General features: G+C 41.9%; 1 protein-coding gene across 2 annotated transcripts in view; it reads right to left on the reverse strand.

The window, feature by feature from the left end:
• TTC27 (tetratricopeptide repeat domain 27) overlaps nucleotides 1–18,322 on the reverse strand; it is a 214,639-nt gene that overhangs the window by 9,053 nt on the left and 187,264 nt on the right. For both annotated transcript variants that reach the window (XM_051843020.2, XM_002709924.5), the window contains 2 exons: nucleotides 3,164–3,361; nucleotides 1,431–1,542 (listed from right to left, as the gene is read on the reverse strand). In XM_051843020.2, the coding sequence (XP_051698980.2) occupies nucleotides 1,431–1,542; nucleotides 3,164–3,361 (310 nt within the window). The remainder of the gene's footprint in view (nucleotides 1–1,430; nucleotides 1,543–3,163; nucleotides 3,362–18,322) is intronic.

Below are 18,322 nucleotides of genomic sequence, written 5' to 3' on the forward strand. Positions count from 1 at the left end.
GACAGACTACAAGGAGGATACTACCAATTCTGTGAACTTCCTGGAGGTGCAGGTGCAAGGGCTCGTTAGCTGGATGAAATTTTGGGAGGATGCAATACAGAGCTTCAAGCAGGGTGGTCACACTGGCATTGCCATCTTGGCAGGTGACTTTCCATTCCTTGAACCAAGACATGCTATGCATGACCCCAGTGTGTTGTCACCATGGCAAATAAAAACTGGCACAAATGATACTGTGTTTGGCTTGTAGCCAATTTTCTTAAGGTAGGAGCTGACTTCCTTAGCAGTTTCCTTGTATCTCTTCTGGCTGTAGGGTGGCTCAGTGAAATCTATTTTGTTAACACCAAACAATAAGGTCATACCCCCATTTTTTTATGCCAGAAGTGCATGCTCACAGGCCTGCCCATTCTTGGAACACAGTTTCAAATTCACCAGCATCAGCAGAAACAATTACAACAGCACAGTCAGCCTGGGATGTTCCTATAATCATGGTTTAAAAATATTTTTTTAATTTAATTAAAAGGCAGACACAGAGACAGAAATAGACACAGAGCTCTTCTATCTACTGGTTTACTCTCCAAATGCCCACAGCAGCTGGGTTGGGCCAGGCCAAATCCAGGAGCCTGAGACTCAATCCAGGTCTCCACATAGGGAGCAGGGACTCAAATACTGGAGTCATCACTCGCTGCCTCCCAGGGCATTAACAAGCTGGAACTCTGGCAGCAACTCCAACCCAGGTACTCCGATTTGTGTTTTTGATAATGTGTCTGTGTCATGGGGCATCAAAGATAGTCGTACTTGCTGTCTCAAACTTCCACAGGGAGATGTCAACAGTGATATCATACTCATGCTCAGTTTTCAGTTTATCCAAGGCCCATGCATACTTGAAGGAGTCCTTTCCCATCTCAGTGGCCTCCTTCTCAATTTCTTTGATGGTTCTTTTGTTGATTCCACCACATTTGGAGAATGGATGGCCAGTGGTGGTGTCCAATGATGACAAGTTGATGGGAATCTTTTTCTTTCCCATTTTAGCTTTGATTTAGTGGTGGTTTTCAAGAAACCCGTGTTTATGGTTGCAAACCCATTGCAAAAAAGGCAACAGATTTCCTTAATACTACATAATCAACACAACACAAACAGACTCTGCGTGAAGATTATACACAGTTGTAAAGTTATTTCATATACTCAAAAAGTTTCTCATTTCTGTCACTTACTCAAACAGTATGTAAGCCTCTATCCTGTTCCTCTGTATTGCTCTAATGTGCCTATTATATAGTAGTTGGCCTATAAATGTTTGGGGAATTAAATATAATAATTTCAATGTGATGAAATAATTTGAAATTACTTGCAGTGGAACTTTACTTTTGACTAATATTCTTTTCTATTAGGAAAAACTACAGTATGTCACAGATATCAAATGTTACATCAAATACCATGTGCAAGTCCTAAGGCTCTTTGAACAACTTCCTTAAATGATGCAACATCTTTCTCCCAACAACTGGACTGTGTGTCACACTTGTATGCCTTCAAGAGGTATTGGAAGGCCTGAGGGAAGAGAGAGAGAGAAAAAAAAAAAAAACATTTAGAATTCACATTTTAAACTCTGTTTCCTGGAAGTCATATGGAACTTATTCCAACTTGAAAAAATAGCATCTGTGTCATACAGCGCTGTCTTTATTATTCTCATCAAAGAAAGGGTACAGATGCACGCCCCATAGCAATAAGCAATTATAAGAAATCAAATAGCTGTATCTGGATAGAGGCACGTCTCTGTAACCAGGAACACACAGAGGCTAGGATTAGAAGTGTACATATTTCCTTAGCATTTGTAGCCATCAGTTTAGCAGACCTGTTTAGAGAAAAAGGCATGAAGGTGGTGAAAACTATGGAATTTCTGGTTGGTGTGTGATCTCACAGAACTTTAAAACACTCTCTTTTAAACTCCTATAAATTCTTGAGGGAAAAGTCACAGATCAGAGAATTCAGAGCACCCTTAATTCGATATACGCATAATTCAAGAAGAAATGGAGAGACAGACGTAGGAGTGTGTGCATGTGTGCATATGATATGCGTTCTTTTGACTTACAAGGCAATGGTAGAAGCCAGCTGTGTGGACTGAGGGAGGAGAGAACGGCTAAGAATCCCACAGATTAGCTGTACTGTGGCTAATTCCAAACCCACGCAAGGAGTACATTTGATTTGTTGTGAATGTTTTGAAAAGAAACACAAAATAATTATCCCAACCTTGGAAATTCTGGGGGCTCATTCGAGTTCTAAGATAACAGACTAACAGCACAACGTGAGTGTAACTGGTGTGCTGCTGCACTTGTGAGAAGGGCAGGGCAACCTTTGTAAAGGACTCCATGTTTAGATTTTCAAAGTTCTCCAAAATCTTTCATCTAGTTCCTTTTTCTTTTTCCTGTTAGTAGTCGTCAGCTCAGACCTAAACACTCTTTCTGTCCTTGTACTTATAGTCTTTAGCAATGAGCCCACAGAAAGGGGTGTTGGGTAAATAACAAGAGCCAGCTGTTTGCTGGAGGGAGGTAGCAGGCCAGAAAGACCCCTTTACAGGAAATACAGAACAACTGGATAAGGATAATTTATCAAAAATGAAAAGGTAAGTGTTATAACTCTTAACCTGTCCACAATTGAAAGCACTTTTGTTAAAGGCTGAATCAGGGAGCTGGTGTTGTAGTACAGCCAGTAAAGCCAGCACCTGCAGTGCTGGCATCCCATACGGGCACTGGTTTGAGTCCCGCCTGCTCCATTTCTAATCCAGCTCCCTGTTAATCCACCTGAGAAAGAAGTGGAAGACAGTCCAAGTACTTGGATCCCTGTACTCTTATGGGAGACATAGAGGAAGCTCCTGGCTCCTGCCTCAGCGCTCTGGCCATTACAGGCATTTGGAGAGTGAACCAGCAGATGGAAGATGTCTCTCTCTTCCTCTCTCTCCCTCTCTGCCAGTGCCTATTCCTCTGTAACATTGATTTTAAAATAATAAATAAATATATAAAAAATAAATAAAGGCTGAATCAGAACTGAAATTGAGCATATTAATTGTATCCTTTAGGGTATGAAACTCTTCCTCCACCCATCAGAAACACAGATCTGCTAAACATGTGTGCAAACAAATGCAAGGGCCCTGGAGTGCACAAGCATGACTTACCTTTTCATTCTCATCAGGCTTTTCACTCTGCCCATTTCCATACACTTGGGCATACAGCCTCCAGATTTCTCCATCATTCGTCACTCTCGAAGTGACTCTGCCAAATAACTCCTGCAGCTTTCCTTTGAGGCTGGTTGCAACATCTCCACTTCGATCAGCCATTCCATCCATCACTGCCTTGACCAGAATTTTAAGGACCTTGAAAAATACACAGAAAAAAAAATGGTAAGCTAGAAACCACTAAACAATAACAAAAACAGAGCTACCATAACTGTCATCAACAATAACGAACCCTATGAAACTGTTATCACCATTAACCGTTTCTAAAAAGAAAACTCCAGCCGGCCTGCACCTCAGGCTGACCACCTCTCGGGATGTTTCTCCTCAGGCTCCTTGGAGATCTCACCTGTCATGGGTCCCATGCTCGGCACTCCTCTCTTTTCACTTGGAACACTCTGAATGATCTGATCCACACCTGTACTCCAAACAAGTGACCAAGTCTCCTCTGGTAGCTAGCATCCGTGCCCCTCCAGCCAGACTCTTCTCTGGAACTCCAAGACCGTGCACCCCAGATCCACCAGGCAGGTTCCATGAACACCTCACCCTATATCTTCCCAAGAATAAAACACAGATCTCCAGTCTCTTTCTCTCCCCTAATCTCTAGGTAAACCTATCCACATAGCTACTAGAATGAATAACCTGAGCATCAACCTACCTTCTCTTCTCTCCTATTTCTGCCATCTCTGATTTGATTCAACATCCCCAATGAGTCCTAAATGTAGCCTCTCTTTCCTAATTTTAGGCCTCCTTAGCTTCCATATGGATTGCTACGATAACATTCTAACACTGCTTGAAGAGGTCTTGACCCTGCTAATTACTGAATTATAATTAGTTAAGCATGCAAAGTACTTAAAGAATATCTCTTCTTCCAACTACCCAAGGCCAACTTGCCATTTAGCAAATTCTTGGTTCTCTTACTAGAGGGTGCTCAATCCACATTCTATCCCAAATGCTTTCAATGCTGATAGACAAATTCAATTGAGCCCCATCAGAGGATACATCATTATGAGAAGGCATATTTGTTAGGCTGTGTGTCTCAAAGTCCGCGCCCTGAGAGCACAGAAAGTGCACCCTGAATCTTCCACTCCCTTGATGGAGGGATAGCAAAGACACCCAGACCCATCTAAAGGACCAGCTGAGGATAGAACTCCTAAGACCCTGATGTTCAGTGAGGTCCATGGACCACTAGCATTAAATCACCTGGGAGCTTGTTGGGATTGCAGAATCCTGGGTAGAGATGCTGATCCATCTTGGATCAAGATTCTGCCTTTCTAACAAACTCCCAGGCAGTGCTGATGTTCATAACCCGCCGGCCACACTCTGAGGAACAGGGTCCCATGAGACAAGAGCACACATGTTTATTCCTACCCTGAACAGGGACCTGGCCATTATATCTTCATCTTATATCACCAGTGTCTAAGGCTTATCACATAAACCTGGTATTTAGCACCAACTCAATAAATGCTCATGCCTGACTGGAAAGAAGACTGAATGAATAAACCTCTTTCAGAAAGTACTGATAAGAGATATGGGACCAGCGTGACACATTGCTGTGTCCTCACAGAACTTTCTGACTCAGGCATGAGACACTGTAGAGGAATTGAGGCTCCTCTAGAACATCAACACTTTAACGTGAACTCAGACAAGAGCTCCTAATTACATACAGTGATAAAAGTAGGCAGGAGAACATTTGTGCTTTTTCTTCCTTGCTTGGACAAAGTATATTATCTCTGCCTATAAATTTACATTACAATCCCAAGTGTGCGTTTTAAAATCTGAAAGTCACAAAATTCACATTCTAATCCCAGTCCTGGCTGTGTATCTGCAATGCAGGAGAAACACCGTGAAGTGCACTGCTTGCTTCAAGTGATTGTTCTACAAGCATTTCAAGGACTAACTTTTTTTTTTTTTTTAAGATTTATTTTATTTCATTGAAAGGCAGAGTTACACAGAGGCAGAGGCAGAAGCAGAGAGAGATACCTTCCATTTTGGTTTACTTCCCAAACAGCTACAACGGCCGAAGCTGGGTGGGTATAAGGGCCTAAGGACTTGGGCCATCCTCTACTGCTTTTCCAGGCCACAGCAGAGAGCTGGATTGGAAGAGGAGCAGACAGGACTAGAACTGGTGCCCATACGGGATGACAGCAATGCAGGTGGTGGCTTTAACCATTACACCACAGTGCCGGCCTCAAGGACTAAGATGTTTTGAAAGGGATAGTTTATTAAAATAGTTACTAACGTGTACAAACGAAACATACCAACTGAGTACAATACTTTGCTTCTCCTGGAAGCTCACAGTTGGCCCAACGTTCCATTCCCTCACGACAGCCTACTTGAGGAGCTACTGGGGAAGAGTGAGCTTTCAGTCTTCTTGCCAATGAAACATGGAGAGCTTCAAGGCTGGTATGACAGGGAAAGAGTGAAGTGTGTGTGTGTGTGTGTGTGTGTACACAAACGTAAATGAGTAAGGAAGTAGTACAGTATGTGAACTGAGAGAGGCAGGGAAGGAAGGGAACTGTTGGGAGGGCAAACACTGAAGGCTTCTATTCGGTTGATACGCAGATACTGCGAGGGGAAGGGAGCAATAACCAATTTGTTTTCACACTCTCAATTTATATGTTCAATGACCAGTAAATGACAGGATCTGGAATTTAGAAGAGGTCCATACCAGAAGAAGGGGCAACAATAGTCTTTCACAGCTAGGGCGGATATGGCCTAAACAGACTATTGTTGGGTAACAATAAAGCTGAGGAAAGAATCTTAGGGATCACGTTTAAGAGGCAGATAAACAGGACCCACCAATGAGACTTAAAAAAGAACAGCCAGAAAAGTCTCTACTTTGGAGGAACCAAAGGAGAGGTCAGCATTGTAGCATAGCAGGTCAAGACACTGCCTGGGTGCTGGTTCAAGTTCTGGCTGCTCCACTTCTGATCCAGATCCCTACTAATGTACCTGGGAAAGCAGCAGAGAACGGCCCAAGTCCTTGGGCCCCTGCACCCATGTAGAAGATCCTGAAGAAGCTTCTTGCTCTTAGTTTCCCCCTGGTCCAGCCCTAGCTGTTGCAACCATTTCCAGGTATGAACTAGTGGATAAAAGATCTCTCTCTTATCTCTCTCTGTAACACTACCTTTCAAATAAATGAAATAAATCTTTAAAACAGGGGGCCAGCGCAGTGGCATAACGGGTAGGGCTGCCGCCTGCAGTGCTAGCATCCCATATGGGCACCGGTTCAAGATCTGGTTACTTCATTTCCAATCCGGCTCTCTGCTGTGGCCTGGGAAAGCAGTGGAGGATGGCCCAGGTCCTTGGGCCCCTGCACCCACGTGGGAGACCAGGAGGAGGCTTCGGATTAGCCTAGCTCCGGCCACTGCAGCCAACTGGGGAGTGAGACAAGGGATGGAAGACCTCTCTCTCTGTCTCTCCTCTCTCTGTATTTGTGTGTGTGTAATTCTGACTTTCAAATAAATAAATAAATCTTTTAAAAAAATCTTAAAAAAAAAAAAGGAAACAAAGTAAAAGGATGTACATCTATAAAAGATTAGGACTGGAATATTCCACTGGATTTAGCAATCCTAAGGGTGACTATTCTGCAACCAAAGCCAGAACAGAAGATAATTTTAGAAAAGAAGTTAAAATGAAAAACATGACAACTAAGGCAATTATCAACATCAAGAAAAATGAAGAGAAAGAAACCTACTATAGGCCGGCGCCGCGGCTCACTAGGCTAATCCTCCGCCTAGCAGCGCCGGCACACCGGGTTCTAGTCCCGGTTGGGGCGCCGGATTCTGTCCTGGTTGCCCCCGTTCCAGGCCAGCTCTCTGTTGTGGCCAGGAAGTGCAGTGGAGGATGGCCCAGGTGCTTGGGCCCTGCACCCCATGGGAGACCAGGAAAAGCACCTGGCTCCTGGCTCCTGTCATCGGATCAGCGTGGTGCGCCGGCCGCAGCGTGCCGGCCGCGGCGGCCATTGGAGGGTGAACCAACGGCAAAGGAAGACCTTTCTCTCTGTCTCTCTCTCTCACTATCCACTCTGCCTGTCAAAAAAAAAAAAAAAAAAAAAAAGAAAAAAGAAAAAAAGAAAAGAAACCTACTATAATCATAGGATCTCCAAAACCCATTCTGAATATCATTTCTATCTTCACAGAGTGGTCATTGACCCAAAATTTTTTTTTTAAGATTTATTTATTTATTTGAAAGGCCAAGTTATGGGGTGGGGTGGGGTGGGGACAGAGAGACAAGAGTGAGATCTTCCATCCACTGGTTTATTCGCCAAATGGCTGCCATGACCAGAGCTGGGTTGATCTGGAGTCAGGAGACAGGAGCTTCTTCCAGGTCTCCTATGTGGGTGCAGGGATCCAAGCACTTGGGCCAGCTTCTGCTGTTTTCCCAGGCACAACAGCAGGAAGCTGGATCAGAAGTGGAGCAGCTGGGACTCAAACCAGTGCCTATATAGGATACTGGTGCCACAGGCAGCAGCTCTACCCACTACATCACAGCGCCAGCCTCATACCCGAAAATTTTAATATAAATATATTTGGAAGATAAGGAAGGGAAGTAGTAGAAGGGCTGGTATTAATACAGTTAAGTTCCTATTTAATGTAATAGAAAGTATGAGGTAATGCCTAATTTTTAATGAATAATAAGCAGTATATAACTATTAATATGAACTACAGAAATCTGCAAATAGCAGAAGATGTACTAAAGAATTTCTCCCCTTTGGACAGAAGGATCTTTAGGAGTAGGCAGGGGTAGAGCAGGAAATTACTATATTTTGGAATAAGCCTTTTATTGTTTCTAAACTTAAAAACCTACATACTGACCGGCGCCACGGCTCACTAGGCTAATCCTCCGCCTTGCGAAGCAGGCACACCGGGTTCTAGTCCCGGTCGGGGCACCGGATTCTGTCCTCGTTGCCCTTCTTCCAGGCCAGCTCTCTGCTGTGGCCCGGGAGTGCAGTGGAGGATGGCCCAAGTGCTTGGGCCCTGCACCCCATGGGAGACCAGGAAAAGTACCTGGCTCTTGGCTTCGGATCAGTGCAATGTGCTGGCCGTAGCGCGCTAGCCGCGGCGGCCATTGGAGGGTGAACCAACGGCAAAAGGAAGACCTTTCTCTCTGTCTCTCTCTCTCTCTCACTGTCCACTCTGCCTGTTTAAAAAAAAAAAAAAACCTACATACTTGTGCTGTTTGAATAAAATAAAATTTTAGTTTAAAAACAGAGAAAAGACAAAAATAAATGTAATCAAATATTTGCAAAGGTGAAATAAAAAAAAAAAAACGTTGGCATATGTGAATATTCACTAACTAAACTTTAAAATCTGTCCTCTGTCCTGTAATGGGAGGTAGCCTTTAAGTATGTATCCAGGCGACTGAAAGCTGGGGAGGCGGGAGTGCTGGGATGGTTCTGGCTCACGCTCTGGAGTTGCTGACACAGTGTGCTCTCATGAAAATTCATGTATACTGTATACTTTCCCATATGTATATTACATTTCAATAGTTAATAAAAAATTATTCCCTCCTACTAAGAAAAACCCATGAACTGAAGGAGAAATATATATTGCTTTATTTAAAACACTAACAAATGGAGCTAACATAAAGTCTTAAAAAGTGGCTTTAGGGGCAAGCGTTTGGCACAGCAGTTAAGGGGCTGCTTGGGAGCCTGCATCCCATATTGAAGTACCTGGGTTTCAAGTCCTGGCATCACTACCAATTCCAACTTCCTGCTAATAGTGTACCCTGGGAGGCAGAAGATGGTGGCTACAGTAGGAGACCTCGATTGGGTTCCTGGTTCCAGGTTTCTGTCTGGCCCAGTCCCAGCTGTTGAGGCTATTTGTGGAGTCAACTGGCAAATGGGAGTTCTCATTTTCTCTGCCTCCAAATAAAGCATGTACACATGTACATACATACATACATACGTACATAAATTTAAAGGGGCTTCAGAGTCAGAACAGAATTGTATTTTTCAAAACTATTCGAATAATTTTACAGCTTATTGGCTAACAATAGTCTTTTCATTGTTCTAAGTAGCAAATTAGAAAATCACATTCTAGTTAGTCACACAGATGATAAAAGCAGTAACTTTTAGCATACATTCAACTTTTCTTTAAAGTAGATAGTCACAGTTTAAAGGAGCAAAGAGTGTTACAGTAGTATTTCCTTGATTAAATGAATCACCAACAAGTACATTCCCTTCTTGGGCAGTCTACAAGTTTATCAGACACTCCACTCCCTTGCCTTATCAAAGGTAGAAAAAAAAAGATACAAACTTTTATCCATTGTCGTGGGTAAGCTGTTATTATTTAAGCCATTAGTAACTAGTCAAAACTATAAATTATTATACACATGTAAGTAGCTGCAGAGTAAAACACTGAAGGTTAAGATTTTAGAAGTAAAACAACTCTTTCTTGGGAAAACAGAACTCAAGATAAAACCACAGGGGCTGTGTTGCTCATCTGAAATGAAGACAAAGACAAAGAACTTTAAGTCCAAAGTACTGGCTCCGCCACCTAACTACCCATCAAGTGTTTAGGAGCAGCCGGACTATGGTGGGGAAGATCCACACGGGCAGCTGTGGAAGCATGAGCGATGCCACAATATGGGCAGTGACGGGGAACCTGGTAAGGGACAGTAAAGAGAACAGGTTTTCTGTTCACTACACACAGGACTGTTGTATTAAAGGAGTCAGTATACACGCATGTATGGGCTTTGAAAACTGAAAAGCAAAATAACCTATGAACTATGATGATTTTCACTGATTCTCAACTACTTGACTGTCAAAAGTAAGCAATAAAGCCCTCATCACTGGCTCCCTTACAGTCTTTTTCTGACAGTTCAAAACAGGCCTACAGAACACCAGAAGCCACCACTACAGTGCCAGCCTTGATGCTTCCCCACTAATTCATGCAGTGAGCTATCACTGCGGGCCAAGCCCTGTGTGCTCAGCGTGTGATCTGCCTAATTTCATTAAGTTCTCACAATAATCCCCGGAAGCAGGCACTTAATTACCCCCACTATACAAATGAAAAACCTGAGGCATGGACACATAAAATCAATTTTCTTAAGGTCACTCAGAAGTGAGTTGTGTGGCTGGCTTTTGAACACCAGTGATATTTGTCTCCTGAGCCTTAATGAGGATGACGAGCAGCAATCATGATGGAGGCTGACACCTCCACATGGCCCTTCCCATGTTTCAGGTGCTCTACAGGCACATTTAGCCCACCCAGCAACCCTATAAGGAAAGTGCTATTGTTATATATATCCTACAGAAGAAGTAATTAGTGCATCGAGACATTAAGTAACTCCTCCAAGGTCACAGCATAGGAAAGGTGGACTTGGATTTGAAATCTCAGCTTAAGTTCTGGCTCCTACTCGCAAGCATTTGCTATATTAGTTTACAAAGTACAGCTCCATACTCCTCTGTTATTTCTTTCTTCCTAACAAGTTCTTTTACATTAGAATGATTTCTCTTTTGTGAAATATGTCTGTTAGCACCATTTAACATTCATTTTCACTTCTTTGTTAAATAATCAACCAAAACCAGAAAGATCTTTGCTTTTATAGTTCACTATTTTATCACAAATTTTCAACAAGACTTTTTTTTTTTTTTTATGGACAGGCAGAGTTAGTGAGAGAGAAAGAGAGACAGAAAGGTCTTCCTTCCATTGGTTCATCCCCCAAATGGCCGCTATGGCCGGCACACTGCGCCGATCCAAAGCTAGCAGCCAGGCGCTTCCTCCTGGTCTCCCATGCAGGTGTAGGGCCCAAGCACTTGGGCCATCCTTCACTGCACTCCCTGGCCACAGCAGAGAGCCAGACTGGAAGAGAAGCAACCGGGACAGCATCCGGCGCCCCAACCGGGACTAGAACCCGGGGTGCCGGCGCCACAGGTGGAGGATTAGCCAAGTGAGCTGAGGCGCCGGCCTCACCAAGACTTTTAACTAATACAAAATAGATGGAAATAAACCTGATTGATCTATTAGCCATACACAAGCACCACTAACATTACAGTGAATTTCTAGTCATTTTACTACATGCTGTTTTACAATACAATACAATGTAAACTGTTTTACCTTTTTCACTTAATATTATGCTACAGAATTCATTTCATATTATTTTTAATATATCATTTTAATATATTCAAGGTATCTTATTGGGTTGATAGGCCATAGTCTATTTAGCAGTTCCCCTGCAGTTAGATGTGTAGGCTGGCTGGCCCCTGAGGGTTCCTTCCTGCTCTGCCCTCCACATGCTGAGGTTAGCTGACTCTCAGGGAAATGGCCTTGGAAAACAGCAGTTCCTGGCTCAGGGAAGGGAGCTTTCCTGAGGAACCAGCTAATTGGTGGGAGTGGGAGGCAGCCATAGCAAAGCCCATCAATGCGTGAGTTTCTCTATAGCACAAGTTAGGTTCTGGGCGTTAGCTTCTGCCACCAAGTACACACTATCAGTCGAATGGCAAACATCCCCAGGGAAGTATGAGTCAACAGGGAAAAAGAAAGACATCTGAAAGGGCAACCATAATAACATAAACCCATCGAATAGTGCATGTGTAAAAGAATTAAAGAGGCCGGTGCCATGGCTCACTAGGCTAATCCTCTGCCTAGCGGCGCTGGCACACTGGGTTCTAGTCCCGGTCGGGGCACCGGATTCTGTCCCGGTTGCCCCTCTTCCAGGCCAGCTCTCTGCTGTGGCCAGGGAGTGCAGTGGAGGATGGCCCAATTACTTGGGCCCTGCACCCCATGGGAGACCAGGATAAGCACCTGGCTCCTGGCTCCTGCCTTCAGATAGGCGTGGTATGCCGGCTGCGGCGGCCATTGGAGGGTGAACCAATGGCAAAAGGAAGACCTTTCTCTCTGTCTCTCTCACTGTCTACTCTGCCTGTAAAAAAAAAAAAAAAAGAAAAAAAAGAAAGAAAGAAAAAAAATTAAAGAGTCATGCATGGGAAAATTTTTAATTGTTTTCATAATATTTATCCTCAGGAAGATAAGAGAGAAGACCAAGGGAATGATGAAATCCCTTGGGTGCAGTATACTAGGATATGAGGAAGAAAAACAGCTGGAGTACTCTCCCAGAGAAAGACGAGGATGAGTCTGCAAGGCAGAGTGCGAAGCAGCAGCTGGTGAAGCAAGAAGTGTAGAATTGTGGAAGCCAAGTGAAGAAAATGCTTCAAGGCTGAGGAGTGACCACTGTCTACGGGATGTGGCAACACAGACCTTGAAACCAGCACTTGCAGGACACAGGAGACAGAGCCGACATGGCATGAGTTCCAAAGAGAATGAGAGAAGAGGAAGGAGAGACAATATGGAAAGATGCCTTTCTTGAAGAGTTGGCTACAAAGTGCAGCACAACAATGGGGTGGCAACTGGGGCAGGGGCTAAGTTTTGTGTGTGCAGTTAAACTATTTATGTACAGCTTGAAAACATCGATGACTTTGAAAAGTTAGGACAACAGATAAATGCATTCAGTAATATCTTCCCATTTGTAACATAATACAAGTTATTAAGGTAAATGTAATCCATTGTGATTACAATGTAAGGTTCACTTGCATATTTATCTAAAAATTAATCCTTACAATCCATTCTAAAAATGATTCTTTAGTCTGCTCCCCACCCCTACCCAACTTTGGGTATATTAGAGGTAACCTTGTAAATCTAATGAGAATCTTGAACCTTATCCACATAATATATACATAGCTACATACATGGCTTATTTTTTTTTTCATGTATGTCAGGTAATATCACACTATTCTGAAGCCCTGTAATAGAACTATCTCTTCTGATAAAGGCTAATTTATCCATCATAGTCTGGGACTCCAGTCTTTTCTATCAATACTGTCTTTGACTAAATATCAGTCTTTCTAAAAGCTTTATTAGTTTTCTATCAAACTCCTTCCAATTCTTATTTATATGGATTTTTAAAGATTTATTTATTTATTTGAAAGTAGGAGTTAGAGAGAGAGAGAGAGAGAGAGAGAGAGAGAGAGAGAGAAAGGTGTTCCATCTGCTGGTTCATTCCCCAAATGGCCACAACAGTCAGGGTTTAGCCAAGCAGAAGCCAGGAGCCAGGAGTTTCTTCCAGGACTCCCACATGGGTGCAGGGGCCAAGCACTTGGGTCATCCTCCACTGCTTTCCCAGGCCATTAGCATCAAGTAGCTAGATTAGAAGTAGAGCAGCTGGGAATCGAACCAGCACCCACATGGGGTGCTGATGTCACTGGTGGTGTCTTTACCTGCTATGCCACACAACCAGCCCCCTCCTTCCAATTCTTAGCATCTCCTCTTTCACTAACAGATGCTATTTGCTAATGGAAGACTTCAATGTGATTAGCTGAGATCTTGCTCGCCCTCCCTTACATGTCACCTCCTACCTCAGCTCCCCGCAAGGTGCCTATTGGATGCACTTTCTTACCTTGATCAACACCACTATTCTCAAAGCCACTGCTATAGCTATTTTCTCCCTGGAACTAGAAGTTCTGGTGGGCTGAATATTGTTCCCCCAAAATTCATGTCCCCATAGAACCTCAGAATGTGACCTTATTTGGAAAGAGGTTCTTTGCAGATGTTATTAGTTAAGATGAGTTCATATTGTACTAAGGTGGGATCTACATCCAATGACTAGCAAGTATCCTTATTAAAACAGGATGGGCTGCACAGACACGCACACAAAGGAGGTGAATACGGAGGCGGAGAATGAAGTTAGATTACCACAAGGCAAGGAACACCAGGAGCCACTATAAGCTGAAAGGAAGGAACCTTTCCTAGAGTCTTCAGAGGAGCAGTGTCAACTCCTTGATTCTGTTCTTCTGACTTCTAGAACTACATAGACAATGAACTGGTTTTTTTGGACGTCAAGTTTGTGGTAATTTGTTACGGCCACTCTAGGAAACTAATAGAGCAGTCTGAAGTGCAAATACCAGGTTGACATTCCAAACACTAAAACCAATTTCCCAGGGCACTTATTTAGCTTCTAGCAATCATTTTCTCCTTTCAATTCAGTAGATAAGAAATAACTGCATGTCACTGTCACAGCCTGTCCCTGCTGTGGATGACACCCTCCAGCACCTCACCCATGGGTCAGAAGTCATCCTTCCCCCATGTGCACAGTTTTAATATCACATTTCTTGATCTTTTCCTTAATGAGACATGGCTTTGTATCATAATAAAGTATTTCCTCTATCCCTAAGCTTATAAAAACATTCTTTTAGTACTTTTATGAACAGTTTCAGCTTTGTGCTGATCATGATCAGGATAGCAGCTACACTTAAACAGCACTTGTGTGTGCAGGTACTGTTCCAACTCACCTAATCTTCCTAATATTCTGTTCATTTAATTTTCACAACAATCCTGTGAGGCGAGTACTACCATCATCCCCATTGTATGAAACTGAGACACAAAGTGTTATATAATTTGCTCAAGGTCATACAGGTAGTGACTTAGAGAAGTGGGATGCAAACCCAAGCTAACTCCAGAGTCTACTCTCTTACATACAACATAATCCTGCTTCTTAAGGAACTTCAATTTAAATATTGTGTTCATTTGAATTTATTTTGGTTTAAGGCTTAGCCAACTATTCCAACACATATTGAATAACCTATTTTTACCACCATAGATTTAAAATGCTATTGTTATCATGTACTAAATTCTCACACCAACTAGAATCTGTTTCTGAATTCTCTATTCTGTTCCATTTCATTCCTACAGCAGATGTTAACTCTTTATATAATAAGGATATTATTAGCTTTTTATGTTTCCTATTTGCTGCAAATATTTTGTCACATATTTCTTTAATGAAGTCATAAAAATTCCTTTGAGTTTTCTTTTACAATGTCAAAGTTCTAGAAATTTGGTAAGTTTCCACTAATTTTACTAATTTTTCTCTGAGATAAAATCATGTTTAGCATGTATCTGGTCAATTTGGAATTCATTTGATGTATCATAAAATTATACACAACTATACACCCACATAGATATGCCTAGAAGCTTAGTGGGATTTCTTTTATTTCCTCCAATTGTTTTCTCTGTTGTAAAATACAAATAATTTCCCATCCTAATCATTTTTAAGTTACAGTTCAGGGGTATTGAATACATTCATAATGTTGGGCAATTGTCTCTACCATCTATCTCTATAACATCTCCTCTTGTGAAACAGAATTTCTATCCCACTAAAAAACAACTCCCTAAGACTGGGAGGAAGGACCCGGCTCCTGGCTTCAGATTGGCACAGCACCAGCCGTGGCGGCCATTAGGGGAGTGAACCAACGGAAGGAAGACCTTTCTCTCTGTCTCTCTCTCTCACTGTCTAACTCTGCCTGTCAAAAAATAAATTAAAAAAAAAAAAAAAAAAAGAAACAAACTCCCAATCTCCCTCTCCTCTCAGTTTCACGCACCATTTTAATTTTTATCTCCATGACTCTGGCTACTCTCCAGTACATCAGATAAGTGGAATCATACACCATTTGTCTTTTTTTGTGACTAACTTACTTCTCTTAGCATAATGCCCTCACTTTTAATCCAGATTGTAGCGTCAGCACTGCCTTCATTTTTAGGCTAATATTCCATTGTTTGTATATACCACATTGGTTCACCCATTCATCTGTTGTTGGATACTTGGATTGACTTTCATGTTTGAGCTAGAGTGAATAATGTCACTATAAATGTGGTTGTAAAAATATTCCTTTGAGTTCTTTCTTTCTTCTGCTTTTTTTTATATAGACCCCATACCCAGAAATGGAACTGCTAGATCATACGGCAATTTTATTTTTAATTTTTTGTGGTACTGTCATTACTATTTTCCACAGCAGCTATACCATTTTATCTTTATTCTAACAGTGCACAAGGGTTAAAAATTTCTCCATATTCTCTTGCCAAATTTGTTATTTTCTGTGTTTTTTTTTTTTTTTTCATAGTTGCCATCCTAACAGATATTATGTGGTATCTCACGGTACTTTAGATTTGCATTTTCCTAATTAGTGATGTTCAGTCTCTTTTTGGGTGCTTATTGGACACCTGTATATATTCTTTAGAGAACTGTCTTTTCAAGTTTTTTCCTTATATTAAAATTTCTTCACAATTACTTCATTGATGAGCTTTGGGAGTTCTCCATATATTCCAGATATTAATTCCATATCAGATACATGATTTGAAAATACTTTTTCCTATTCTGTGGGCTGCTTTTTCACTCTTTTGACAATGTTTTTTACTGCACAAAATTAAAAAGTTTTCACAAAGTCCAACTTAGTTTTTTTGTTATTGTTGTTTCCTATGCCTATACCAAGAATTCACATCAATTCTGATGTCACAAAGCATTCGGCTCTATGTTTGCTCCTAAGAGATTTAATTTTAGCTCTTACAGTCAGGCCTTTGATCCACTTTGAATTAATTTTTGTATATGACATAAGGTTAAGAACTCCATTCTTTTGCATGTGGATATCCAGTCTTCCCAACACCATGTATTAATAAACTTACTTTCCCAATTAAATAGTCTTAGCACTCTTATCAAAAAAAAATCTACTGACCAACATTCAAAAGTTTATTTCTGGACTCTCCTACTGATCTATATTTCTGTCTTTATGCCAGTACTCTTTTGTTTTGTTTACTCTAGCTTTGTAGAAGATTTTGAAACCAGGAAATGTGAGTCTTCAAGATTTGATCTTTTATATCAAGGTTGTTTTTGGTTATTCAAGGTCTGTTGAGATTCCATATGATTTTTAGCATGACTTTTTCTACTTTGCAAAAACATATATTGGTATTGTGGTAGGCAATGCACTGGATTTGTAGATTGCTTTGGATAGTACAGACATCATAACAATATTAAGCTTTCTAACCCGTGAACACAGTTCTTTCAGCAACACTTTGTAGTTTTTGTTGTACAAGTCTTTTACTTCCTTGGTTAAATATATTAAGTATTTTATTCTTTTTGAAGCTATTGTACATGGAATTGTTTTCATAATTTCCTCTTCAGAATGTTCACTGTTATTGTACAAAAATGTAACTAATTTTTGTGTACTGACATTGCATCCTAATACATGGATTTAATTTATTAGTTTTAAGAGGTATTTTTGGTACAATCTTTAGGGTTTTCTACATATAAGATCATATCATCTTTGAACAGCAATGGTTTTACTTATTCCCTTTTTAAAAAAATTTTTGGATGCCTTTTGTTTCTTTTTCTTATATAATTGCTCTAGTTAAGATTTCCAGTTGAGATTCCAAGATGGTGGAATAGGGAAAGGATGTACTGCTTTAGGCTAGAGGAAAATAGTAGCAAGAAGCAGAGGTAGTGCATTCCCAGGGGAGAGTTAGCAAGAAATCTGCAGTGGAAATTCTACACAAGGAAGAGGGGATGCCAGGGATCAGCATGGAAGATGTGGACATGCAGCAAAAGGTGTGGACACAACATACAATCTGCACAGCCAAGAGCCAGAAATGCTAGTTTTTCAGAATAAGGTGACAGCAGACTGTAGGAACCTGTGCCACTGGTGAGACTGCTGGAGGGAAAGTCTGGTGGAGTACACTGTCTTTTATTATGGCCTGGAGCCCTAAGGGAGGTGGGGTACCTGCCTAACCCAACAAAAAGGGACATGTTTCTCTTTCCCCATCTCCCCACAATGGCACTTGACAACCAGCTGGGATAGGGTGCTATTTTGACACCAGTAGTGGCTGCAGAGGCTCTTGCACATGTCTGTGATCCAGGGATTTTACAAGAAGGAAAAATCCACATTCCCAACTGGCTTTGAGTCTGGCTGGGAGGACCGATAGGGTGTTGGATACCCACGTAGGACTGTGAGGTGTCCCTATCCTGTCAACACATCACAGGCTCCAGGGCTCAAACTGCCAAAGCAGAGCACCCACAGACAGATGGCTCTGGGAACATCTTTGCCTCTCTGTGGACGAAACAGGCTAGTGAGGCATAGCGGATCCTCTGCACCCTGTGACCATGGGAGCCTTGTGTGCTCAGACTATGGGAACTCTGTGACTCCATGAAAGGGTGCAGGGTGTAGCTGGGTCTGTGGGCAATCACTGTGTGTGGCGCCAGAAGCTCAGAGGTTCCTAACTGTTTGTAGCGGGTCACTGTAGCAGGATCCGTACTCACATAGGACTGTAGAGATCC

Source organism: Oryctolagus cuniculus, chromosome 2 (assembly GCF_964237555.1).
Source record: "Oryctolagus cuniculus chromosome 2, mOryCun1.1, whole genome shotgun sequence".
Classification (NCBI taxonomy): Eukaryota; Metazoa; Chordata; class Mammalia; order Lagomorpha; family Leporidae; genus Oryctolagus; species Oryctolagus cuniculus.